Genomic DNA, 27,653 nt, shown 5'->3' with positions numbered 1-27,653 from the left:
CCTCACCCCTCCTCCTTTAACCCTCCTCCCCTAACCCTCACCCCTCCTCCTTTAACCCTCACCCCTCTAACCCTCCTCCTCTAACCCTCACCCCTCCTCCTTTAACCCTCCTCCTCTAACCCTCACCCCTCTAACCCTCACCCTCTCCCCTCTAACCCTCCTCCTCTAACCCTCACCCCTCCTCCTCTAACCCTCACCCCTCTAACCCTCACCCCTCCTCCTTTAACCCTCCTCCTCTAACCCTCACCCCTCCTCCTTTAACCCTCCTCCTCTAACCCTCACCCCTCCTCCTTTAACCCTCCTCCTCTAATGCTCACCCCTCTAACCCTCACTCTCTAATCCTCATCCTCTAACCCTCACTCTCTAACTCATAACCCTTAGTTACATTAACCCTCATCCTCCAAACCTCACCCTCAAACCCTCACTCTCTAATCCTCACCCTATAACTCGTAACCCTCACCCTCTTCACACCAGAGGCCCCACACAAACTAGAAAACTCAGTGTCATTACAACATAGATGACATTTCTTTATTTGTTTGGTTTTCAGAACATTAACTTTTTTTGGTTTTTGTTTGTTTGTTTGTTTTAATGTAAGGTGGTGGAGGCGTTGAGCTTACAGCGACACACCCGCACCGATAGAATACAACTCTGCAGTGAGCATGCTCAGTGGGCCATAAATACACTTATATCATCAGAGTCTTTTTCTTACAAAAATAAACATGGAGCTAGCGTCACATGTATGCGATCCACCACACCGCTGTTTCGAGTTTCCCTTGTAACAACCGCCACTTGTAGCAATAGGCCTACACGGAAGCAGATTATGAATTCGGCACAGTTATACTTACATTTTTATTAATATTGACAGAAAACACGATAATACGTAACAGTCCGGCGAAGCTTCCTTTACCGCCTCCTTCCCCCTGTAACGTTCTCACCTGTCATGTTTTTTTACACGATGCGTTCAAAGTCAGCGAGGAGTCTGTAAAATAAACCGCGTAAACAGAACACGACGCAGGTGCGGCCTTCGGGAGATCCGACGCTCGTCCTCCCGGCGATCGTCTCCGCCATTTTAAGGAGCCTTGTTTTTGTTGTCAGATACTTTGATGCCAACATTTAGCGATGAAATGTTGAGAGTGTGTTATGAATTATAATGGGCTCTGCAGTACGGAGTGGATCCAACGCTCCCCTGGGAACCGTTGCTTTATATTTATTTTTTTTTTCTTTGTAGCGTCTGGCCTTGGTTTGCTGCAGGGAAGCACGGCATTTGGTTTGTATTGATTGAAACCAGACAATGGGGTTTCTAAATGGTAGTTTAGGAGCGAGGGCGGGGTGCACGTTCTCAGTGGAGATCCCAAGGGCTGCGGATCAATTTAATGGATGGATTCAAGGTTTGCCGAAAACACTATGACTTCTAAGACATCAGCGAGCATCCTTTTTTTTTTTTGTTTTTTTTTTTTCGAGGGTCGCGGGTCCTTGCTCAGCTGCATTCCTCGCAGTTACAAGCCAGGATGTAGCGGTAGGTCGCCGTTATACGAGTGCCGCCGCTACAGCGCAGTCTCACGGCCTTCAGCTTGGACGTGTGCGGGCGGCAGCAGGAGCAGGTGCTTTTGAAGGGCTGTTTGAGCACCGAGCTGAAGGAGATGAGGGGGTCCGAGCGGGTCGTGTGGCTGCAGTGACCTTCGCAGCGAGCCAGCAACACCATCTGGAAAGACAGTTTGGAAAAGAGTGGTTAAAAACGCCACATATTAGTCGCAGATCTATGTTCTAATGTTGTTTTCTCGTCGCAAACAGACCTGGAGTTGTGTTTTTTTTGTTTTGTTTCATTCACAAACCTTGCATATTTAGGCTCCAGGTATGTTTTTGAGGAGGTAAAGGCATTATAACACGGCTTAAACCTCACAAGAGTCCATTTTGCGGCGAAATATTACCCTTATAGTGAAATTTGTCCCCTGCGTTTGACCCATCCTTCAATGCCACTGGGTTAAACCTGCCAGGAGCCGTAGGACCCATCTCCAGATCTTGAGCTAGTCTCTCTTCGCTGGACGATTTGACCTGTACATTTTTCGACATGTTTGCGTTGAATTGACTTATTGTTGAGTTGTGTGACCTTTCACCTGCAGAGCGAGGATAGTCTCTTGGGGAGAGCGCCCAGAGACAAATGTCTTTTCTAAGTGGGACTTCTGTATTTGAATATTATCTACATGTTCTCTGAGATTGGGTGGGCGTTTCTTTTTTATTTTATTTTATTTATTCTTAATTATTGATTTAATGGAAGACAGACAAACATAGTGAGCAACTGTACAACTGTATGTGATAAGTGTGTGTGTGTGTGTGTGTGTGTGTGTGTGATGTATGTATGTGTGTGTGCGCGTGTATGTGTGTATCAGTGATATTTCTGTGATTTTGGAGGGGTAACGTGGGAAACAGAATGCTGAAGTGACAAAAGAAGATATAGTTAATGTTAATAGGGAAAAAATAAAATAAAATAATAATAATAATAATAAATAAATAAATAAATAAATAAATAAAATAAATAATAATAATAGAAAAGTAAAAGAAAATAAAACATAATAAAAATGATCAAATTAATAATAATAAAATAAATAAAAAGTTCTTGTGATTGGTGGAGCCCAGTTGTTGTTGTTGTTTTGGGGGGACTGTCACTATGAACAATCTAGATTTGTGTTGTCATGACGTCGAATTTCAGTTCCAGACAGAGAAAAACACCTAAAAACACCTAAAACATTCTTTTCAGATAATGGACCCAACCCCAAAAGAACAGGATGTTTTATTACTATTTGCCTTGCACTATATTTCAGGAAAAGTAAAATATCTGTTCTAGTTTTAGTAGCGATTACTGTCTGGTATCGATACTTTGGACACACCCAAACATAAAGAGTTATTTAGGTACATGTGTATCTTATGTTTTGATACGGACAAAACAAAAACACTGAGAAACATCTGGAGTTAAGGCCTAAGTTTCATTTGGGGGGGGGTTTAAACACTGTAACACACACACTGTAATTATACATCATTACAATCCATCAGTGATATATGAGGATTGTCTCTGTGTCATTAGAGTGTTATAAAAACCTGTAGTGTGGTTAAAGTTCATATATAAAATGATAGAAAACTCCACCCTCGGCCTGAGCACGGCTTCGAAAAGTTAAACAGGACAGGAAACATTTACTGCCCTCCAAGGTCTTCTCAAAGAGAGACATATAAAACGGCCGAGCTGACAGCTGTAATGACCACCACGACTTTATCAGTTATTACACAGTCCATTCAAATGGATCCAATATGGAATCCTTCAAGGATGTAATTTCAAGACCACATTTCCATATTGCCAAGAAAGACTATTATGCTCTTCATCTTCATAAAGTGCTTTACGGAATTAAAAGTCTAACCCAAGACTGGGAGCAGAGACCTTAACATTCAAAGATTGAAATGCAGGCAATAAAAACCAGGATGAGTAACACACAGAGTTGTGCCCTATGGCCAAGATCATCATCTCCTCTGTAACGCACCAACTGTGAGAAACAAACTGTTGCTCTGATGTGTCGAAGCTACAACAGAAAGTCTAAATCATACTGTGTTGTTGATTTGAAGAGTTAAATGTAACAGCGCCTGTAAGTCTCCAGAACCGTCTCAGACCCAGACAGGTCCTGAGAGCCACAGCCGTGTTATCACATCCACAGCTCTATTGTCTCTAAATGAAGGTATCATGACACACTGCGCTGTGTGAGAGCAGAGCTGACTCTCTGCTTAAGCCCGTCCAATCAGCTGACACATAGCCTCTCTGTGATCAGTGTTTTGACCGCCGGCCCGCATACCTCGGTGGGTCACCGCATTCCTGTCGCCTCCCTCAGCAGCCTCTGTGTCCTCTGTCAGCTGCTGCCTGTCCTGTCCATGGACCACTCACACCTAAGCCTGGGCCACTGGGCCACTCACACCAAAGAATGGGCCACTCACACCAAAGAATGGGCCACTCACACTAAAGCCTGTCTGGGCCACGGCCGGGACACCCAACAGCAGCCATGTCGCCATGTTAAGTCCATTTGTGTTTGTCCCAGCGGAGGATCAAGCCTCAGATACTGTTCCCAGTCTGTCCCTGCTCTCTGCGCTCTGTCGGCACCTTCTCTGGTCTGTTTCATTCATAACACGCTAAGCCTGAGCCGGGGGAGTCCAGGAGCTTTGTGGGAATAAAGGTAGAAGGGCTTTGGACACTTCAGCTGGATCTGAAGAAGACCCACAGTTTGGCCTTGTAAATTTACGATCCCAGAGACGAAATATAGATTAGACGTGAGCCTGTTATCTTATTACAGACGTTTATTGAACTTGAATCCAGAGCAATGAGAGACAAAGCTGCACATGGGTGTGACTTATTCACCCATCAGAAAGTAGTATCTAGTAAGATCTAGTCTGATGTTTGATTTAATGTGATACACAGTATGTTATAGCCTGCTGTCATGAAGCTTGTGCAGATGTGGTTATTCTAAGTGTTTGACAGTTCCACCGCTCCACTGTGAGTTTAATTTGCCCTTCCTGAGCCGGGGCCTGCTGCGGTTTGGCCACCTGCTATTTGCACTTTCAGTCCAAAGATTTTTTTTAAAAGACGAGAAAAAGTGATCAGTCATGCAACAAGAATAACTGTGCTAAAGCAACAGGAATGGAAAGGAAAACTGACATCCATTTTCAGCAGAAACAATGACGTGCTTGGCTCGGGCCGAGCCGTCGCTCTGTTTGCATAAAGTATTCAGCCGTTTGACAAATTAAGAGGAAGAGGCCCGCCTCAGAACCATTAGGCCACTCTCCACGCTCCCTTTGTGTGGCCCTGTCTCTCTGGCAGCGGCCGACAGCACAGGGCTGAGGTGCGGCGCGTCCCTCAGCCAAAAGCACGCCCCCTCTGAGACTGCAGCATGGCCCCTGTCCAGCAGCACACACGTCCAGTGCACTCCCAGAGACGGAGACACCCAGAGACTCCCAAGGGCCGCCAAAGACACTCAAAGGCAGCCAAAGACACCCAGAGACTCACAGGGACAGCCAGGAACACCCACAGACAGCCAGAGAAACCCAGTGGCCCCCAGGGACCGCCAGAGACACCAACAGACAGCCAGAAACTTCCAGAGACACTCAGAGACATCCAGGAACCCCCAGGGACAGCCAGAGACACCCAGTAACACCCAGGGACCGCCAGAGACACCCACAAACAGCTAGAGATGGTCTGGTACCACCGGGGACTGCCAGAGACACCCACAGACCGCCAGGGACAGCTAGGGACACTCAGAGATGGCCAGGGACAGCTAGGGACACCCAGAGACCGCCAGAGACACCCCAAAATAGCCAGGAACCCCCAGAGACCACCAGAGACACCCAGGGACTACTAGGGACCCCCAGAGACACCCAGGGATATCCAAACACACTCAAGGACACCCAGAGCCCCGGCGCGGAGCGAGCAAAGAGGAGGGACCTCCTGGGACCATGAGAGATAATATTCATAATCATCTCTCACAGTTTTCAGAACTGAAGGGAGCTTTCTGGCAGAGCGACTGCCGTGCATCTGTTTGGAACTGACAGAGTTTTGGACAAATTGAACAAATCACCTCTTGCTCATTTGTCAGTCTGACTGTTACCTTAAACAACTTCTTTCTATGGAAGTGAGTTCAGTCAAATATGGAATAGCCCGTTACCTGATGAGATGGCATCTGTGCAAAAGTATCAGTGACACACAAAATGTATTAAAGTTAATGTGCAAAACTCATATACAGGGACTTTAACAGACAAGTGAAATAGAGATCATTGAAGCAGACCAAAGGAATGCGTTTATAAGTACATATTCTACCATTATGTGAAATTACCTAAATCACTCAAGAACTTCAAAGTCCTCGCTCTGGACAGGATATCTCACAGTTGGCCAGTGTCTGGACAAAGGTCTGCCCTGTTCTATACCGCTGAGCTGAAACCCTAAAATCACACACACTTCTTGAAGACTTTAATGAAAAAAAGGCCCTGTATTTGGTCCAATGAGGTTCATCTGGTCTGGTAATTTATTTTAATAGCTTATTTTTTCAGACAAAGGTTTAGTTTGTTTTCATACCTGACAGTTTCGATTGCTCACGAGCCACAAAACACAAAGCGTAACAGGAAAAAAAAACAGGAAAGAACCAGAGAGAACCACATTATGGACTGGGACGGAGGACAACAAACATCGTCGCTGGATTACGGAGCCAATCGGAATACAGAAACGTGCCCACGGGACTTTGAACCGGGATGAAGGGGCCTTTCTACTTTCACACACCTGGGATACTGTCTTGACGAAATCGGGCTGCAGATGGCGCTGTCATCCTGCCTCCACCGGTAGAAAAACAGCACCAAAACCTCTTTAAATCAGCTGGACACCTTACAGCGACATCACGTGACCACTCTGAGGCGCCAGTGAGCATCTCCAAACTGTCAGGGGTGAAAACAAACCAAAACACGTTCCCGCCTCGAGTCCTACCTTGGAGTTGCACTTGTAGATGGGATGGGTGATGGTCTCTACAAAGTGGTGCCTCATACACCTCTGAGGGTCGGAGTCTCCCAGGTGGTGAGGGTCTTTGGCTTTGTTGCCGCCGGCCGACTGCACCAAACCCAAAATGGGACAGCACACCAGGACCAGCAAGAGGCCAGAGGGGGGAGGCACGCACACGGACGACCTCATCTCCACAACCGGTCCAATATGTTCCCGTTGTCAATCTTGTTCGCTTGTTTTTTCCCCACCAGCCACCAAAAGTTCAGGGTCTGACTTTCTTTAAAACGTTCAAGGTCGGCAAATTGCGCAGGTACAAGTCGTAAGCTTCATAAGACCGCTCCATCCCCCGCTGTCTGGATCCACCACGGTCTGGAGGAGAACACAAACAGATAAATGCAGCGCAAGAAGAAGAAGAAGCAATGTTGTGTTTTTGAAGCCGGTATGTTTTGTCTATTACCATTTGGGCATCTACTTTTCACTGAGGATTTCACATTGCGGATATGTTCACTTACTTTCCCATGTATGTCTTTCCCAGTGTCTCTCTGTGACTGATCGCTCGATGGCGTGGGAGTATATAAAATAAAGCCCGAAAACGCGAGCAACCAAAATATGAAAGGTAATACGACGCTTCTAAAAATATTTTCTTAAGGTAGCGGGGTTTTAGGGGCGTACAAGAAGTTCCCCAGACCGCTGACCTGCCTTCAAGGTGTGTGATAGACATGTTTCCTTCTGTTCACCCAGCGCACGTCAACACTTAAGCCCCTGCACTTTTATTACAAGGAGAAACCTAAGCCGTGGACAAACAGCCTGCAGCCAGCTCCCTCCCGTCCCCAGGAATGACTTTTTCATTAAAATCCACCTCACAACACCATGGGCTGTTTCACATGCTTGTAATTGTCTGCCAGCCCCAGAGGTGAATTTTTTCAATGTCCTTCTAACATTGTTTCAACAATCCGAGCGCGATGCCAATTTGCTACACTCTACGAGCAGACGAAAACGTTAGCTTAAACTGCCGCGGTTGTATTGGATTTGGTTTTATTTTATTATCGGCTGCGGATTGACAAACTGCGGTTGTGGTGAAGCGTGGCAGGAATGCGAACGGCCTCTGTTATACGCAGCTAGAATTCGAATTAAATAGCAAACCAGTAAGCTAACTTAAGCTCGTGGGCTAATCAGGGCTAACTATAACACAAATTACGATGTACATGCAATATAAACAGCGAAAATACGTCTACGTTTAATTTTTTGTGTAAGAGCAGGACAGAGTGTGAGTGCGACGTCACCCACAGCGTTCAGCTCCAGTCAAATGAAGCTCGTCGAGGCTAGCGGTTATAGCGGCGAGTTACGTGTTTGGAATTCCGACTACGAGTACCATAGCGACCAAAGAGCCAATCCGGAGCGAGGCTGTTGAAGGTAAAGCCCCTTCCCGCCCGCACCGTTGGTTTAGCAGGGAGCGGCCCTTAGCAACGCTGTCAATCAAACCTGTTGCTAACGCTAGCAGGAGCGACTTTGGGTAAAGAAGGCGCCTGATTTGCCTGTTATTTATGTTCATATCTTGATTTACGGACACAATAGCGAAATAAAAACCCCAGGATCATGTAGAGCGGGTTAATACGAACATTTAAGACCAAAATGACGAGTCTGACAGCAGCAGATACAGAGAGAGGAGCTGCCGTTTTTCAAGGTGAAGTGAATTGGAGCCAGAGTCGATGGAGCTGGAAGCGCGCACATGATCACTTCCTGTTTGGACCGTGGCGGCTAGCAGATTAGCTACATCCATTTATATATACAGTCTATGCTCTGGGCACAGCAGCACTTTAGCTAGCTCTGTGTGTCTCAAAGCTAACAGTCACTTATTAAAATAAACAACCCATTAAAATTCAAATTAATTAAAACAAAGACGACACAATTATTATTACATGTAGAATCCTTCAGTGTTTGGTGTTGATTTAAGATGTATTATGCCTCAAAATGAGCATTAGCGTTAGCACTGAGACACAAACCGGCCTCTTTCCAAACACAGACGTGTCCTCTGCTGAAATTTATTCATTTTGGTGTGACTCGGCAAAAACCTCAGAGATAAAATTGGACAGGAAGCAGTGAGTCAGCGTCTTAGCAAAATGAAGATGTGCCATAACAAAACAAGGATCGTTTTTTACTACTTTCAGAAAGGTTCTTTATTGTTTCGAGCGCGTAACAGCGGTATGGTGCGGATTAGCGACGCAGAAACAAACATAATGACTGAGGTTTAGAGCCGACGATAATACGCCTGAAATGTAATTGGTTTTTCGTTTTTTTTATTTCGAACGGCAACATGGTTTTAATTTGGGGTTAGCTTTTGGCAATTTCACGAAAAGGAAAATGAGTGAGGGTATGTGTTGTTTTATGTGGAGTAACAGCCACTTCTCAGTTTGGACTCGGAGGCATAACTGTGGCCTGTGGTTACTCAGAACGCTTTATATCACTGGCACTTTTCGTTTAAAAAAAAATCCTGTGCCGTCTTGGGTTTAAACCACGTATCCCATATAGAGTATTTAACGAGGGGGGGGGGGTCCTCGGTGACGGTTTGACGGGGGTCTGGACAGGGGTCTGAGGGGCAGAGAAAAGCTGAAGATCATAATTGAATCTGACAAATAGAACTTGAGTAAATTCCTCTTCTTATTCCACATCCATCAGTATAATTACACTGCGTCTCGTTTTCATTAAAAGCACATGCAGTTTGTCATTAGAAAATAACCCAGTCTGTCTTATGTCTGTTTTATGTTATTCAACACTGTACGACACACACTGGTCACTAAAGGACATGTACTGACCACTGCAGGACACACTGGGCATGCCCTGGTCACTGCAGGACAAACACTGGACACATACTGACCACTGCAGAACAAACACTGGTCACTGCAGGACACACACTGGTCACTGCAGGACACACTGGACACACACTGACCACTGCAGGACACACACTGGACACATACTGACCACGGCAGGACACACACTGGACACATACTGACCACGGCAAGACACACACTGGACACTGCAGGACACACACTGACCACTGCAGGACACACAGGACACACACTGGTCACTCCAGGACACACAGGACACACACTGACCACTGCAAGATACACACTGGACACTGCAGGACACACAGGACACACACTGACCACTGGAGGATACACTGGACACACACTGACCACTGCAAGACACACACTGTCCACTCCAGGACACACACTGGACACACTGACCACTGCAAGACACACACTGGTCACTCCAGGACACACACTGACCACTGCAAAACACACAAGACACACACTGACCACTGCAGGACACACTGGACACACACTGGTCACTCCAGGACACACACTGACCACTGCAAAACACACAGGACACACACTGACCACTGCAGGACACACTGGACAAACACTGGTCACTGCAGGACACACACTGACCACTGCAGGACACACTGGACACACACTGGTCACTGCAGGACACACAGGACACACTGGACACACACTGGTCACTGCAGGACACACACTGGTCACTGCAGGACACACAGGACACACTGGACACACACTGGTCACTGCAGGACACACACTGGTCACTGCAGGACACACAGGACACACACTGGTCACTGCAGGATTGTGACATATTTTGATCTGTTCTGGTAATAATACGAGAAGTGACACTTTGATCATATTTAACAAATACAATCACAAAAAAAATGACTTCAGATACTACTACTACTACTACTACTACTACTACTACTACTACTACATCTACTACTACTACTACTACTACTACTACATCTACTACTACTACTACTACTACCACTAGTACAGTATCCTTGGGTGTTTCTTTATAACAGAGAAATCCTTTGTCAAAAATGTGTCAGTAAAAACAGTTTGGATCTGAGCTCAGACTTTGGATCAAAACCGTTGGACAAAATAAAACGGAAAAATAAAATTATAAACGATCCATACGAGGAAAAAAAAAAAAACACTCCCGTCTTTGTCCCACCCTGACCCGTCTCGTTTTACTCCTGTCCGGTTGATTCTTGTGTCCAGATGTTTAGCCCCATCGATAAACACAGTGTTTTTCTATTAGCACAGGCAACACGTCTCTACAGCTCATGTCTGCACTTGAGCTAAAATTAAAACGGCATCTTATCTCCGCCCAACCTCCCAGGTCCTGTGTTTTTCTTACAAAAGCCAATCACTTAACCTCGACCTTTCAGACAGAACTAGAAGTATCATTTGGCTCGTTAAAATAAATATTCTCACACATGATCCGACGGCGGGGTCAGCGCTCGCTCCGTGGTCCCATGTCTCTGCGGCCTCGACTGGGCTGGATGCAGTACTGCGTTTTGTTACTGAAGTAAAAGTACAGATACAGAGGTAAAATGTTGCTTGAGTAAAAGTAAAAGTAAAAGTATCGTGTGAGAAGATCTGCGTAAGTAAAAGGGTTTAAGTGTCTGTTTGAAAGTTAAAGAGGAAAAAGGTAAAAGTGTTTGATCAAGTGTTGTTCTTTTGTGTTAAATGTAGAGATGATGGTTAAGAACGAGATGTATGGAGGAGGAGAGAAGAGGAGGAGAGGAGGAGGAGGAGGAGGAGGAGAGGAGAGAGGAAAGGAGAGAGGAGGAGGAGAGGAGAGAGGAGGAGGAGAGTGGAGGAGGAGGAGAGAGGAGGAGGAGAGAAAAGAGGAGAGAGGAGGAGGAGAGGAGAGAGGAGGAGGAGAGGAGGAGGAGGAGAGGAGGAGGAAAGGAGAGGAGAGAGGAGGAGGAGAGGAGAGAGGAGGAGGAGAGAGGAGGAGGAGAGGAGGAGAGGAGGAGGAGGAGAGGAGAGAGGAGGAGGAGAGAGGAGGAGGAGGAAAGGAGGAGGAGAGGAAAGGAGGAGGAGAGGAGAGGGGAGAGGAAGAAAAGATAGGAGAAGAGAGGAGAGGAGGGGAGGAGGAGGAGATGAGAGGAGGAAAAGATAGGAGAAGAGAGGAGAGGAGGAGGAGAGGAGAGGGAAAAAGAGAGGAGAAAAGAAGAGAGGAGAGGGGAGAGGAGAAGGAGAGGGGAGAGGAGAGGGGGCGGAGAAGAGAGTGGGAAAGGAGAGAGGGAGAGGAGGGGACGAGTAGAGGAAGAGGAGGGAGAGGAGGACAGGAGAGGAGGAGGAGAGGAGATGAGAGGAGGAGGAGAGGAGAGAGGAGAAGGGGAGAGGAGAGAAGGGGAGAGAAGAGGGGAAGCGGATGAGAGGAGAGGGAGAAAGGAGAACAGGGGAGAGGAGAGGAGGAGGAGAGGAGAGAGGGAAGGGAGAGAGGGAGAGGAGAGAGGAGAGGAGAAAAGGAGAGAGGGAGAGGAGGGGAGGTGACGAGCAGAGGAGGAGAGAGGGAGAGGAGGACAGGGGAGGGGAGGGTAGAGGAGAGGAGAGTAGAAAACGAGATGAAAGGAGGAGAAAAGAGAGGAGGGGGGAGAGGAGAGTGAGGAGAAAGTGGAGAGGAGGAGAGGAGAGAGACGGGGAGAGGAGGAGTAGAGGGTGAGGAGGAGAGGGGGAGAGGATGTAGTGATGCTGGTGGATACACGTGGTGCTGGAGAGGAGGAGGAGAGGAGAGGGGGAAAGGAGAGAGGAGAGGAGAAGAGACAGAGAGGAAAGGGCAAGAAGAGAAGAGGGAGAGGAGGAGATGGAGAGATAATGACATTGATTAAAAATGAGACGTATTTTGCTCAACAGTAACAAAACAAATCAATTCCTTAATTTCTTTTATGAATTTTGTGTATTTTTTTATTTTTGTTTTGCTCAAAGTCAAAAAGTCAAAGTCAAAATAACCCCTCAAATCAGATGAAAAGTACTTTTTACCTTTTACTTTTTCAGTCCTGTTCAAAAACATCAGCGGAGTAGAAAGTACAAATACTGCTCTCAAATGTACTGAAGTAAAGCGCAGATAGTTGAGTACTTTTACTGCTCGTACTCCGTTTCCTCCCGCCCCTGGGCTCTCACGATCTTCCGTCCCGTCGCCGTTTCCTCCGCAAAACAAAACAACAGCGTTCAAAGCGGTTCCCACACGCTGTTTTCCCAATCGCCGTCCGTATAAACTTCACCTGCCCCGAGGCCTCAGAATTCCTCTTAAATCCGCGGTGGACGACACATGGAAACGTGATTAGCTCCAGATTCCAAACAACTAATAACCCGCTCGTGTAAAATTAACTGCACTTAAAATTTTCTCTCGTAAAAAAGCGGCGTGCGTATTCGGCCGACCACCTCCCCCTCCTCAAACGGCCCATTTTCATCGTATTTTCTGATCCGTTACAACGTTATTTCCTCATCGCAAACGCAACTAAACGGAGCTGTTCACTTGAAAAAACCACTACGTCATGACATCACGAGGTGGAACGGAGCATTTTGAACACAACACAGCTCCACGTGTGTGTTTTTTTTAGCGTTATAACACAATTTAAAGCTCACACAGGTCATTTTTTTGAACGATAAATGAGCTACGCTGCGAAAAAAACAGAAAAGTAAACATTTCTCGGTGTTAAAAACGGAACAAAATCTTCGAAATGTGATTGACGTCCAGCTGTGATTGACAAGAGAAAAGGACAAAAAGCCTAAACGTTGGCGGTTAGACTCGTAATGGTCTTGAGGAAATGTTTCAATCGGTTCTGGAAGCAATAGGTTTTTTTTTTTCCCGGACACAAAGCTCAACAGTGTATATCCGAGCGTAATCACTGCGATACGACGATTGCTTCACAACCCGCTCTTAGAACACAGTAAGATAAGTATGCCCTGCGGACCGGAGCGATATTGAGCCGTTAAGTCATCTCGAAAAGCATGAAAATAACAGAAAACATTATCGACATGTCTATACAAATAAAAGAGAAAAGGAGTACGCGTTCGTGTGGAGCTCGTAACACGTTCTGGCACTTAAGCGTAGCAAAGCAAACAAAGATAATACCAGAGGACAAGGGCGATTTGGCCGGAACAAGCCAAATAAACGCTAATTTATTCAGAATGTTGTCATTTTGAGCGTGGGCCAGCCATGTTTAACGGCCGGGCCAGCTTCCTCTCCGCGTCGGCGTTTAACTACGGTGCAGGGATCGTGCGATATTGATTGGCGTCCGCTCGTTAAGCTCCCAGACGAGACTTTAACGTTCCGCGTCGACGTAAACGGCCGCGGAGACGTAAGAATCCGCAGATCTCGCTCCCCGTCCCCACTCCATATCGGTTGTATGTAAACGTCACAACATTTTTACTACGCCTAATGATCGAGTGATTGTTTTCCCACGTCCTTGTTATCAGAGGTATAATACTCCCTACAACAGAAGCACTTTTATTACCGTCAGTGCGTTGGAGGTCCTGTCCTGACGGTGAACTTCTCCTGCGTTAGAATCATAGACTGTATATATGTATAAAAGGACGTAGCTATCCGCCTTAAGTGAGCGTAAGTCAACTCTGGTTCCAATTCACTTTCTATAGAAAAACTGCAGCTCCTCTCTCTGTAACTGCTGCTGTCAGACTCGTCGTTTTGGTCTTAAAATGTTCGTATTAACCCGCTCTAAATGATTCTGGTGTTTTTTATTTCGCCGTTGTGTCTGTAAATCAAGATAAGAACAGTAATAACAGGCGAATCACGGCCTTCTTCTCCCGTTAGCGTTAGCAAAAGGTTTGATTGGCATTGCTAAGCGTCCGCTCTCTCTGCTAAACCATCGTTGTGGGCGAGAAGAGGCGTTACCTTCAACAGCGTCGGTCTTGATTAGCTCTTTGGTTGCTATGATACCTCCAAATTAGCCGCTATAACTGCTAGCCTCGATTAGCTTCATTTGACTGGAGCTAAACGCTGCGGGTGACGTCAGACTCGCTTAGCAAATTAGCCCAGTCGTCCAGGTCTGATCCAGAGCAAAAAAAAGATGAAGTTTAAATCTGTCAACTGGACAAATCGTTGTAGGAGTGAAGACGTTTCGCCGCTCATCCAAGACGCTTCTTCAGTTTTGAACAGTTTGGGAAACGTCTGTTGACAGTTTGACGGATTTAAACTTCGTCTATCGCTAATTTCCATATTTATAAATACAGTCTATGAGGTGAAGTGAATGGACTAATTAACCACAAACAGTATACATGTGTTTTTTGGACGTTCGTTTGGGTTATTTTAGCAGCTTTTGGAGCGATTTCCCACAGTTTAATCGATCTTACAATTGTACGAAAAATAAAAAAAGCACCACCTCTACTACAAATAAACTGTCTCCAAACCAAACCACACGACCAGCGAGTCCAAAACCTTCGCCATTTCTTGGTTAAACTGCGATCAACAAAATAAACACCGAACTTTCCGATCATACAACTTGCGAAAACGAGCTTTGAACTTTATAACGAACATCGCCCTTTGTTTTCTAACCCAGCGACTTGTCGTCCCCCTCGTTGGCGACAGATCTTTACAGAAGAACGCGTTTGTAAAGACCAAACTTGAGTAAACATTATCAGCTGCTACAGAAACGTGGTGCCACTGAAAATTCTACTCGACACCGCAAAAGTCACAGTTTCCACTCGTTATCCTCCCAAAGCCTTTGTTTTGATTTGATTTGATATGACGAGGGGAAAAAATAGACCGAGAGTTATGTTTTCCAGAGTCACATATATGTTTCCATGCGTTTTATTTAGATTTTGGGTCGTAATCGCGGGAGAAAGGGGCGGTGCTGCTGACGTATGAAACTGAAACAGTGGCTCCGTAGGTCCAGACGTGAGCAGCTATCAGACCGAAACCTGTTTGAAGCGTGTCCAGCCCAAGAACTGACCCAAGTGGACTGGTGCCTTCACTATCAGTCCAGAAACAGCATGAATACTACAGTTACAGAAGTGGGTACTACTATTTTTTTTTTTTTTTTTGTCAGGAACCATGTACAAATTCATTAATCTTCCAAAAGAAAAGACGATTTGTACCAGATTTAGCTACTGCTGCTTTCCAAGTGCAGTCTCTGGGCAGGTTAAAACACACATTTCACTACAACTACATTATAAAAGTATCAGTTCATCGTTGATATTAGCAGGAAAATACAATAAAATGTCCCCATGTCCAGTACAGTGTGTTTCCTACAGTCGAAACCAATATAAAAATCATTACGTGCAGGTTTTTACAGTAAAGACACCAGACTTAAACAGTGTAAGTTTTGATTCCTCTTCCCACTGTGAGTAAATACAAGTGACAAAAGGTTTATTTTGACCGTATGAAATGATTTGAGCGTTTGTGTCTTGCAGCTCCTTCAGATATGACTTCGTTTTTAATGTTTAAATACCAGATTTTGTGCAGTATTTCATGTTTTATCCAATTTTTTAAATGTAGAAACCACTCAGACATTCATACACCAGCGCACGCAAACACTGGGGATGAGGACGGTTAAGTGTCTTGCACAAGGACACAACAACAGCCAACCGCCAAGTGGACAAACGCTCTACCAACTGAGCCACTGTCGCCTCCAATTACATAAACGTCTAATTATAAATCGTGTGTTCATGCTCAGACACTTACTTACGTTTACTTGAGCACAAAGACTGTTTATATAAATGGACGTAGCTAACCCGCTAGCCGCCGCGTCCCAAAAAGGAAGTGACCACGTGCGCGCTTCCAGCTCCATCGACTCTGGCTCCAATTCGCTTTCTATTGAAAAGCCGTGGCCTCTCTTTCTGTAACTGCTGCTGTCAGACTCGTCATTTTGGTCTTAAAATGTTCGTATTAACCCGTTTTTTTTATTTATTTCGCTACTGTGTCCGTAACGCGATATGAAGATGAACATTAATAACAGACGGGAAGGGGCATTACCTTCAACAGCCTCGCTCTGGATTGGCTGTTTGGTTGCTATGATACTTCTTTACACAGTCTATACTTGAGTAATAGTTCCTCCAAATACTTTTACTCTCACTTTCGTAAAAACAACCACTACAACCACACTTTTGGCTACTCCGCTCACCTCTGTGTCGTTAGTGCGAAGCGTCTGATGAAGTTTACTTTGCAATCGGTCCATTTAAATACTTAGCTTCACGTTTGCACGATGTTTACGTGTTGCCATAACAAATAGAGCGTATAATAAACTTTTTGGATTTTCTCGTATCTTTTCCACTCGCATCAGCCTCAGCTCAGCCTCCGATTGAACAAAGCCAGGTTCCAGTCCGGCGTCTTTCACTCTCCCTCCTCCGCTCGCGTCCAATCACATCTCATTACCACATCAATCCTAATCGCTCACGTTCGCCTCTTTACCTCCTCTGTTTTGGCTAACTCATCCCAAGTCGTATTTTGCACCTGATCTATCTCTCGCAAAATCGAAACAGTTCCACCTGGCTCCGGTCGCCGCTTCCTCCCTCTTTGCAGAAAACAAATATTAACTGGAAAGTCTTAACGGTCGCCCAAGTAATTATAGCAAATTACTTCAAGAAACAGTCATCGCACACATGAACCTAAACCAAACTGGCTGGAGAAACCGTCAAAGCGTCGTTAAAGAGACCAGAACGTTCTAAACCTCCATCACGCTCTGTCCAAACCTGGGAAAATGTAAATGACTTTTTCTATCCAAACCACAATCCAACATTTCCACAAAATGTTAAAAACCATTCGCAAAAAAATCCTTGTTTTTTCTAACTGTAAACCCTGTGGGACCCCAAAGTATTGCATTCTGGGTAATCTATAACAAATCAGCTAAACTGGCACAGAACCTCTAACAAATCTTTTCCTTTTTTAATAGGCCAATGTGGCATTCCTCGCTCGCATGAAATAATTAGCGTCCCAGATGTAGCTCCGCGGGCTAATACGCTAATACAGTACGGGGTGATTACGTAGCGTGGCATAGCGAGCGCAACTACGCAAATATTAACTGCGTCGGGCTTTCTGCTAATCAACATTTACTTTGCATTAAGGGGAATACGACACACCATAGAGTAAACGTACTTAGTTTTGCGTTTTTTGGTCCTACTCCGGGGACATCGTGTAATAAATGTTGTGGGTTAAGAATAAACGAGGAGCCGCGCAAGCCCCTGCATACCTCAAGTCCCCGTATAAGACCGTATGAAACTGCGGGAATTACAGTTATGAGCAGGTGGATCCCAGTTTAAGACGCCCACCGAGTGTAACGTCTCATTCACGAACAACGGTGGGAAAAAAGCCACACACAAAGAACCCCCCGCCGTGTTACCGTATGGGCCGAATTATGAAGCAAACACGACGCAACTCTCACCCAAATGCGTTTAGATTTGAGGATTTTGAGGTTTAAGCCGTGTTTTAATGCCGTTAACTCGTCAAAAACGCGCCTGGAGTTGCGTTTTGTTTCGTTCGCACATGTTTGAGTAACTTTATTATTAGCGTGTCGACGTCTCCAATGCTCAAAATGCTCCGTTCCACCTCGTGATGTCATAAAGTGGTGGTTTTCAAGTTAACAGCTCATTTTAGCTTTAGTTGAGTAGAGATTTTTTAATTCCAGATTGGCTGAAATGATCCAAATGATTCTAGTGAAGGTGTGTGCAGAACTTCCTGTCTTTCCTCATGACATCACAAGGTGGAACAGAGTGTTTTCGGTTTGAGAGATGAGCTCGGCCTAAACGTGCAAGGTTTGTGTGTTAAACATGTGCGAATGAAACAAAAAAAACATAAAAATTGTCTTATACGTGCCCTTTAATTGATGGTTACGCAGCCGCTAATTGCTCCTAAATCATTACGTTTTCTTATCTCTCTAAACTGACTTTGATTGTGCGTTCTGTCGGTCGAAAAAAAAAAAAAAATCCTTACAACAAGAGACAATTGTTTGGAAAATTGGAACCGTCTTGGGAGAGAACTTGAGGACACCCCACTGCCGGAGCCATATGTTGTGCAGAAAATCACAGTTTCGTCTGCGCTGTAGGGAGCGAGTCCGCAGCGACGGCCCACTTAGTCATGTACCGACGCTAAACGCAAAAAAACCAACTATTATCAGGTGAAACTAAACTCCTGCACTGGTCGAAACTTTATTGAGAGGAACGTGGCTTAAGAAAACTGTTCTGTGATGAATTTTTACTGGTTTGTAATAGAAAATCTGGTATAAACTGGGGCGATAGTGGCTCAGTTGGTAGAACGTTCGTCCGATCCACTAACGCACAATCACTGGAGATATTTAAATTCACCCCGTTGTGTTTGTGTCTCTATAGTTCTCATCTCTGACCTCATTATGTTACAATTTACACATTTTTTGTCGCAATATTCATCTAAAACGACTTAATAAACAAAACAAATCCGCTGAGTTCCACGTTAGAAAACTGCGGTGTCCGATGGGAGCAGACGTCGCCGTAAACGTCATCACAAGCCCCCTACGGACAGCTGCACGTCACACTAGCGAGCGGCAGATTTTTTCTTTTATTTGTACCAAAATGACGACGCGACGCTGCCGAATCCTACGAGTATCACCGATTAAGAAAATAAAACTGGAGAAGGAAGTGCGTACGTCACAGTGGGCGTGGACAAGTGGCAGTGAAAACGGGGATAGATCGACAAAATGGCGTCTTGAAAATAAGAGATTAAAGATTACGCGAACATGAATCACTCTAAATACAAGTTCAATGAGAAGAAACAACTCGAGCATGGTTAAAAAATCTGTCCAAATCTGTCCATTTTACAGATTTTTCAGGTCTGATTTAAATAAACTGGTTAATAGTCACATTTTTACACAGCGTTTTTCCACCTTCAAAACACTCAAAGCGCTTTACATCAAGGAACCATCCGCCGATTCATTCACTAGTGTACGCCAACCTTCAGATCAGTGAACAAAAGCTCTACCAACCGAGCCACCGTCGCCTCGCCGCGCTAAACTTTCTTGTTGAACGGCGTGTGGTTTCTTGATTAAAGCCTCTATCGGTGAATACCTTTTCCTTTCACTTCCTCTCTTTGCACAGACTTCTTTCATTGAACTGCATCACCACAATCCTATCTCATCTGCTCACCACCGCAGTCCGTGGCCAAAGCTGACGTCATGATTATCTACCCCCCCCTCTCCTGCCTCCCGCCCGCCTCCCGCCTCCCGCCTGCCTCCCGCCCTCACCCCCTCCATTGTTTCACCAGCTTTTAATAAACTAAAGGGCAGATTCCTCACTGGACCAAGGCAGAGGGACCCACACACACACACACACACACACACACACACACACACAGAATATTGGCATGCATGGTGCCAAGCTCTTCCACTGTCCACTGACGCCAGCTCCTGATAGCACACATCCTCTAATGCGTCCCTCCGCTGAACACACACGCGCGGCCGACCCCACGAGCCAAACTCCAAAAAGCTAAGCCCCTTACTAAATATATCCCCCCCAGAAGAGATAAAGCAAACAGCGTGGATTTGGGGAGCCGTGCGCGGCCAATAACGGGCCTCCGTGTGAGCCGGCGCTAAGCTCGCGTTCGCTTTGTTCTGTGGGATTCATAGAAAGTGCGACTGCTCCTTTCACGGCAGGCGTAATCTTAGCAGGTGCTCCCCTAATTTGCCCGTCCGAAATGATAACGCACGGACGCATAGTAACTCCGTACTTTTACTCATCACTGTTCACTTCAGCGTCACTGCTTCCTGTCCAATAATATCCCCGCGAGGCTTTTGCAGAGTCATGTCAGCACAGACTGTGTAAAAGAAGCGGACTGAGCGAGTGCCAGTCAAATGAAGCTAATCGAGGCTAGAGCGGTTATAGCGGCGTTTCGTGTTTGGAATCCCGAGCGCGGGTATCATAGCAACCAAAGAGCCAATCCAGAGCGACGATGTTGAAGTTATCGCCTGTTCCCGTCTGCATCGCTGGTTTGGCAGGGAACGGACGCTTAGCAACGCTGTCAATCAAACCTGTTGCTAACGCCATTGGGACGACCTCAGAGAAAGAAAACGCCTGATTCGTCTGATGTTAAAGCTCATATCTTGATTTACAGACTCAATAGCGAAATAAAAATGCTGGGATCCTGTAGAGCGGGTTAAAACGAACATTTTAAGACCAAAACGACGAGTCTGACAGCTGCAGTTACAGAGAGAGGAGCCACAGCTTTTCAATAGAAAGTGAATTGGAGCCAGCTAGTTAGCATTTAGCTATGTCTTTCGATGCCACTAACAACACGTTAAACACAACGCAAATAAAATGAACACTTCCCCAAAGGACACGTGTTTGTATCTCAATGCTAACGCTAATAATATAAAAAAACAACACAACAAACTGAAGTATTCCACATATAAAAATAACTGTGTAGTCTGTTTATTTGAATTAATGTGAATTTTAACAGGCTACGGGCCGATCACATCCCTGCTTTTCATTTATTTGATGTTTTTTTATTTTTATTTTAATAGAAGTGCCTGTTAGCTTTGAGCGCGCTGCTGTGCAAAGAGCTTATTAAAAAAACAAACCCCGGTGACTTTGGACGCGGGGATCAGATGCCATCACATTTTATAGGTCAATAATAATTAATACACTGCAGATTTTTTTGTGGTAATGTAACGAGCCACAAAAAATGACCCAGTTCAACGTGACAGATTTGACCTTTTGGATCTTATCGAAATGTCACTGACGGCTCTGGGAGAATGACATCATCACGCTCTGAGTCCAAAACAACAAAACAAAAAGCAGGCGAAGATGAAGATTATTTTGGCTAATGTGGTTTTATAACATCTATTTCCATAACAAACATCTTTTTAATACCAAAAAATATATAAATATAAGTATAAGAGTTAATTATATTCCTGCGTATAAGTGGTAAGACTTTTTTTGTTATTGTCATTTTGAAAAACTTGACCATTGAAAAATTGAAAAAAAGACACAAAGTCATAAAAACCATAGCAACGGCCCCAAGTTCATTACACGAAGCTACAGGTCAATCACAGTCTGTTTTTTAAGGGGGTTTCCTCAGGCAGGGTCGACCTGTCATTCTCTCGTTCTCTTTTGCTGTTCGTCTGTCTCTCTTTCTCTATCTCTCTCCCTCTGTGTCTCTCTTTCTCTTTACCCCTTGTCTGTCTGTCTCTGTCTCTCTCTTATTCTACCTCTGTGTTTGATTTATCTCCAGGTCTGAGGTGTGTCTGTCTCTATCTTTGTCACTCTCTCTGTCTGTCTCTCAGTCCTCCCCTCCCGTCTCTCTCTCACCATCCCTCTCTCTCTTTGTCTCTCTCTGGTCGTACCTCTGTGTTTAATTTACCCCCAGGTCTGATGTGCTTGTGTCTGTCTCTCTCTCTCTCTGTCTCTCAGTCCCCCCTTCCGTCCCTCTCTCTCTCTCTCTCTCTCTCTCTACCCCTCTCTCTTTCTCTCTCTCCCTCTCTCTGTGTCTCTCTCTTGTTCTACCTCTATGTTTGATTTACCTCCAGGTCTGAGGTGCGTGCGTCTGTCTCTCTGTGTCTTTCTCTCTGTCTCTCTCTCTCTGTCTGTCTTTCTCTATCTCTCTCTGTCTGTCTTTCAGCCCTCCTGTGTCTTGCTCTCTCCACCCCTGTTTCTCTCTCTCATTCTCTCTCTGGTTGTACCCCTGTGTTTGATTTACCTATAGGTCTGACGTGTGTGTGTCTGTCTCTCTCTCTCTGTCTCTCTCTGTCTGTCTCTCAGTCCCCCCTCCAGTCTCTCTCTCTCCCTCTCTTTCTCTCTCTCTGTATCTCTGTCTCTCTCTGGTCGTACCTCTGTGTTTGATTTACCTCCAGGTCTGACGTGTGTGTGTCTGTCTCTCTCTGTCTCTCAGCCCTCCCGTTTCTCTCTCTCCCCCTCCCTCTCTCTCTCTCCCCCTCCCTCTCTCTCTCTTTCTCTCTACCTCTCTTCTCTCCCTCTCTCCCTCTCTCTGGTCGTACCTCTGTGTTTGATTTACCTCCAGGTCTGAGGTGCGTGCAGAGCATCCATTTGTCAGCAGCACATTCCTCCTCAACTGAAACATTGTGAAGTGTCTATCAGCCGCTTCAGCCCCTTCAGCCGCTTCAGCCCCGTCAGCCGCTTCAGCCCCTTCAGCCCCTTCAGCCCCTTCAGCCGCTTCAGCCGCTTCAGCCCTGTCCTCCTAAACACCTGAAGGCCTCGCTCTGACCGTGACTCGGCCGCACACGCTCAGTTTCAGTACAGTTTCAGCGCCTACCACAGGTTTGGATGATTCTCACATTTTGACTTACGCTGCTGAGATAAAACCTGTTGTAAATATAAATTATAGTTTTACACTGATCAAGAAGCAGTTTGGGAAGAAAATTTGAAAAAAAAATGACAGGAAAATTACAGGAAGTAGAGAGTCCCACATTGATGACATCACACTGATGACATCACACTGGGAGAAGTCTGCCCAAACGTTCGGCACAATTTACACAAGAAACACAAGATTTTTTTCAGATACTTAATTACTTATTTAAACAAAATGAAGGTGAGTTCTTATATTTTCATTATTTATTATTATTTCTGTGAACATTAGAGGCGTTTTGGTCGACTAATGCCGTAGTCGAAAGTGACCGTTATGGACTTCCCCAGTGTGATGTCACCAACCAGGAAGTACAATTTGAATAGTAAAATATAATGACCTGGAGTTGTGTTTTAGTAAAATGAGTAGTTCAACCTGTTTAAATATTTACCTGGGCTTCAGAGCAATATAAAAACTCTCCTGACGATTGAAACATTAAAGGTTCCGTATTACTTTATTATAACGATTGTTCTAATGTTGTTTCCTCATCACAAACAGACTTTGAGTTTTGTTGTTTTTTTGTTTCATTCTCACATGTTTAACACACAAACCCTGCGTACTGAGGCTGAGTTCTTCTCTCAGGCTGAAAACACTCTGTTCCACCTTGTGATGTCATCATGTGTCAATACAGGAAGTGCTCCGCTGTGTTTTTAAACTCCACACACCTTCATTTCTAGAATAATTTGGATAATTTTAGCCAATCTGGAGTTTCCAATCTCTACAGAACTAAAGGTAAAATGCAGCTGTTAACGTGAAAACTACCACTTCATGACATCACAAGGTGGAACGGAGTGTTTTGAGGTTTGCAGATGTACAGACTAATAATAAAGAGTAACTCAAACATGTGTGAATGAAACAAACCACAACCCCAGGTCTGTTTTTGACGTGTTAACAGCCTTATAACACGGCTTAAAGCTCATAAGAGTCACTTTTGTGTAATATAGGACCTTTAATGATATTGAAATATAATGCTGAGTAATGAGAAGCAGTCTAAAAATAAGGCCATTCTAAGCTCCGTGTAAGTGCAGAGCTCCGTGCCAGAGCGCTGGTGTCAGTCTGCACCTGGCTGGACGTGTGATGCCTCAAAATCACCTCCCACTCGTCTGTTCTCGTCTCGTTAGGTTTTCAGTTTGAGCTGCGGACGCCAAATCTGATCTTTGAGGAGAAGAAAGAAACATACAAACCCAAATAGCTTTCCTGTCTGGTGTTGCTCACTTTCATTCTATCTCTATTACGATCTTTCTCTCTGTGTCTTTCCGTCTGTCTCACTTTCATTCCGTCGTAAGAATAAGTAAGAAAAACCGAAGTGTCTACATGATCCTGCTGTTTTTATTTCGCTATTGTGTCCGTAAAATCGAGATACGAACGTTAATAACAGACAAATCAGGCGTCTAGACTTAGCAACAGGTTTGATTGACAGCGTTGCTAAGCAGAGGCGTTACCTTCAACAGCCTCGCTCCCGATTGGCCCTTCGGTTGCTATGATACTCGCTGTAACTGCTAACCTCGATGAGCTTCGTTTGAACGCTGTGGGTGACGTCGCGCTCGCTCAGTCCGCTTCTTTATACAGAATATGATACAGATGGACCCACGGGGAAAAAACAAATCATTTTTTACGCGTTAACTCAAAATCCAGTGTTTAGAGTCGCTGCTCAAACAGAGGAAGACTTTCAGTTGCCGTAGTAATTAACGATTCAACACGCAAAAGGTTCTCAAGATGGTGCATAACAAGAGAAGGTGATGAAGTGTGGTTTTATTCCAGTTGGCACCAGTACTACCAAACACAAACATCTTAAAAAGGTGCACTGTTCCACCAGGAAGAGCATCTAATGTAAAGTTTATGCAAAGTCCATAAGCAAATCAGTGTCTGACGGAACTGATTTTTGTCTTGAAGTAGATTATGTTATGACCTATTGAGCTTGTGTCTCTATGGTTCTCATCTCTGACACTCGTGGATCATTATGTTGTCATTTACACATTTTAAATCACAATATTCATCAAAAACGACTTGATTAAAAGAAACAAGTTCGCAGACTTTCGTGTTAGAAAACTGCGGCGTCCAGTGAGATCTGACGTTGCCGTAAACGCCATCGCAAACAAAGCGCTGCAAGCTGTTGGCGCCCTCTATGGACAGCTGCACGTCACACTAGCGAGCAGCCCTTTTTTTTTTTTTTTCACCAAAATGACTACGCGACGCTGCCGAATCCTACGAGTATCACTGATTAAGAAAATAAAACTGGAGAAGGAAGTGCGTACGTCACAGTGGAGGTGAAAACTGGGTAAATCGTGCAAAATGGCGTCTTGAAAGTAAGCGATTAAAGATTACTCAAACATGAATCACTCCAAAAAACAACTTTGACTGAGTAAACGTCGACAGGAAACAACTACAACAAGATTAAAAGCTGAAAAGGCCATTATCCTGAATAGTTTTTTTTTAACCAAACCATGAATAATTGTTGCTTTGAAGTGTTTTTAAAGCTCACTAACTCCATTTTTCATTTACACACCTTTCCCTGTCTCATAATCACGACTGACTCTCTCCCGTTGGAAGTAGTAGCCTTATCTGGCCCCTCCTGTTTTTCTACCTACCACAGCGTCCATTATATCTGTCATCATGTCCTCCCAACATAAGCCAGCAGCCTCGGGCCCCGACGGAGCGGGCCAAGTCAATCACGCACTCAAGTGGATATGAACGCACACACCTGTAAAACGCTAGCCACATCTCCACACGTATCTGTACACACACAGGGGCGGTGCTGGTGGGGGGGCTCTGAGGGGGCTCTGAGGGGGCACTAACCTCCCCTAGAATAACAATGCTCCTCCACAGCCCCCTCAAACGTTTTTATCCCACTGTCATAACACACTCAGTCTCTACGCAAAATGTTCAAAATGGATTAAATTGTTCAAAATGAGACAATAATCAAAAGGAATTTCACATTAGCTTTTATAAATCACTTCAAAACGCAACGCAAACATGTCAGAGGGTTGAGGGATTCATGAGCCATCGTTAAAAGGCGCTAAATTAATGTTAATCTTAAGTTAGCATCCATTTTGAGGACCTCAGCCCCCCCCCTTAGCTCCGCCCCTGTCCCCAGATCTACACACATATCCGCACGCACACGTCTCCACACATTTACGCCGTTGTTAACCCGGACGCCGCTTCACACACACGCTCCGACACAGTTCAGTGATCCAGCCAACCTCCCTGTCAGAGCCTGATTAGCAACTCCACACGAGCCAATGCAAACATGTTTCCTGCTATTACACATCATGTCACGGCACAGGCTAATAACCCGCACCCGCCCGGGACAGATCTGGACGCTCTGGACACACGGCTCTGGACACACACACGGCTCTAGACACACACATGGCTCTGGACACACACACGGCTCTGGACACACATGCACAAGGCTCTAGACACACACACACGGCTCTGGACACACATACAGCTCTGGACACACACACACGGCTCTAGACACACACACGGCTCTGGACACACATGGCTCTGGACACACATACAGCTCTAGACACACACACACAGCTCTGGACACACACACGGCTCTGGACACACACATGGCTCTGGACACACACACACACGACTCTAGACACGCACACATGGCTCTGGACACACACACACGGCTCTGGACACACATACAGCTCTGGACACACACACGGCTCTGGACACACAAAGCTCTGGACACACAAAGCTCTGGACACACAAAGCTCTGGACACACAGCTATCGACACACAGCTCTAGACACACACATGGCTCTGGACACACAGCTCTGGACACACACACATATCTGGACACAGCTCTAGACACACACTCACTTCTGGAGATAAAAAAGCTCTGGACACACACACTTCGGGACACACAGCTCTAGACACACACTTCTGGACACACAGACACACCCCCACACACTTTTGGACACACACACTTCTGGACACACACACTTCTGGACACACACACTTCTGGACACACACTTCTGGACACATTTCTGGACACACACCTCCTCTTTCGCTCTCATCTTTGGTTTCGTTCTCTTATTCTCTTTACTCAATGTGTCAAAACTATAAAAATATGAATAAAATATAAAACCACACAGCCTCTTGCCAAGGCGCTGCTCTAACACGCAATCGACAAGTGAGCATTTACCCCGGGACTAAGAAGATCTCAAAATGGAGGGAACTTACTCACACTTAAACGCTCTTTTAGTGAGTTTAAATACACACTTATATACAAATACACAACAGTTTTTCCAGCTCTGTTGTCATATCTGTCATTTAAAAGCTTCTTATTAAAAAAAAACAGTTTAATTCTCTTTCATAATAAGTGTATTTTCTCACTGACAGCTGTCGTGGCTCAAAATACTTATCGAAACATATAGAAAATCTGTAAAGTTTAGCTGCCGGGACGTCCAAATTTCACATAACAAAAAGATTAAACAGAAAAAAACGCATATAAAACACATCAAAGTCCACTTGAAGTATGAGAAACTGCGTCGCTGCTGTCTGAAAATTACCCAGCATGCCACGAGAACGAGAGATAATACACAATGTTGAAGTAACTGAACACATGTACTGCGAATACATAGTCTGAATACTAATTTTGTGCGTTACTTTTCTATTTCTAGTACTTCTTCTTCATGTAATTTTGCAATAAGAATAAAAAAAAACACAAAAAAACACATCTCTTACAGTGAGGCATGTGCGCTGCTTCTTTAATTACACATAAGTTAATGCAAAACAAACAAATAAAGCTGGTTGTAATTGCTGTATATGTAGTATCGCTTCTACTTTAATAAAACTAAAGATATTTTTCGAAGTATCGGTCCCATCCCTGGTCCTATACGAGTAGTACACAAGGCTGGCTCTTACCTTACAGACACAGACAGACAGAGCGGAAGTATCCAGAGAGGCTGGGGTCCTGTGTGCATGACTGGATTCCAACTATTGTTTCCCAGCCAGCGTCTCTCTCCTCTCCTGCCTCTACCTCTCTGAGCTGG

General features: G+C 45.1%; 1 protein-coding gene across 1 annotated transcript; it reads right to left on the bottom strand.

Moving 5' to 3' along the window:
* Nucleotides 1–632: 632 nt before the first annotated feature.
* Nucleotides 633–27,653, bottom strand: ndp (norrin cystine knot growth factor NDP). The gene is made up of 3 exons (XM_033987333.2): nt 27,526–27,653; nt 6,500–6,880; nt 633–1,702 (listed from the first exon to the last, which is right to left on the bottom strand). Exons 2-3 carry the CDS (start codon nt 6,698–6,700, stop codon nt 1,478–1,480), a joined length of 426 nt encoding a protein of 141 aa, XP_033843224.1. The 5' UTR covers nt 6,701–6,880; nt 27,526–27,653; the 3' UTR covers nt 633–1,477.

The sequence above is a fragment of the Periophthalmus magnuspinnatus genome, chromosome 21, assembly GCF_009829125.3.
Source record: "Periophthalmus magnuspinnatus isolate fPerMag1 chromosome 21, fPerMag1.2.pri, whole genome shotgun sequence".
In the NCBI taxonomy this organism is placed as follows: Eukaryota; Metazoa; Chordata; class Actinopteri; order Gobiiformes; family Gobiidae; genus Periophthalmus; species Periophthalmus magnuspinnatus.
Note: the sequence above shows the minus strand (reverse complement) of the source record. Positions and strands in the feature narration are given on the sequence as shown.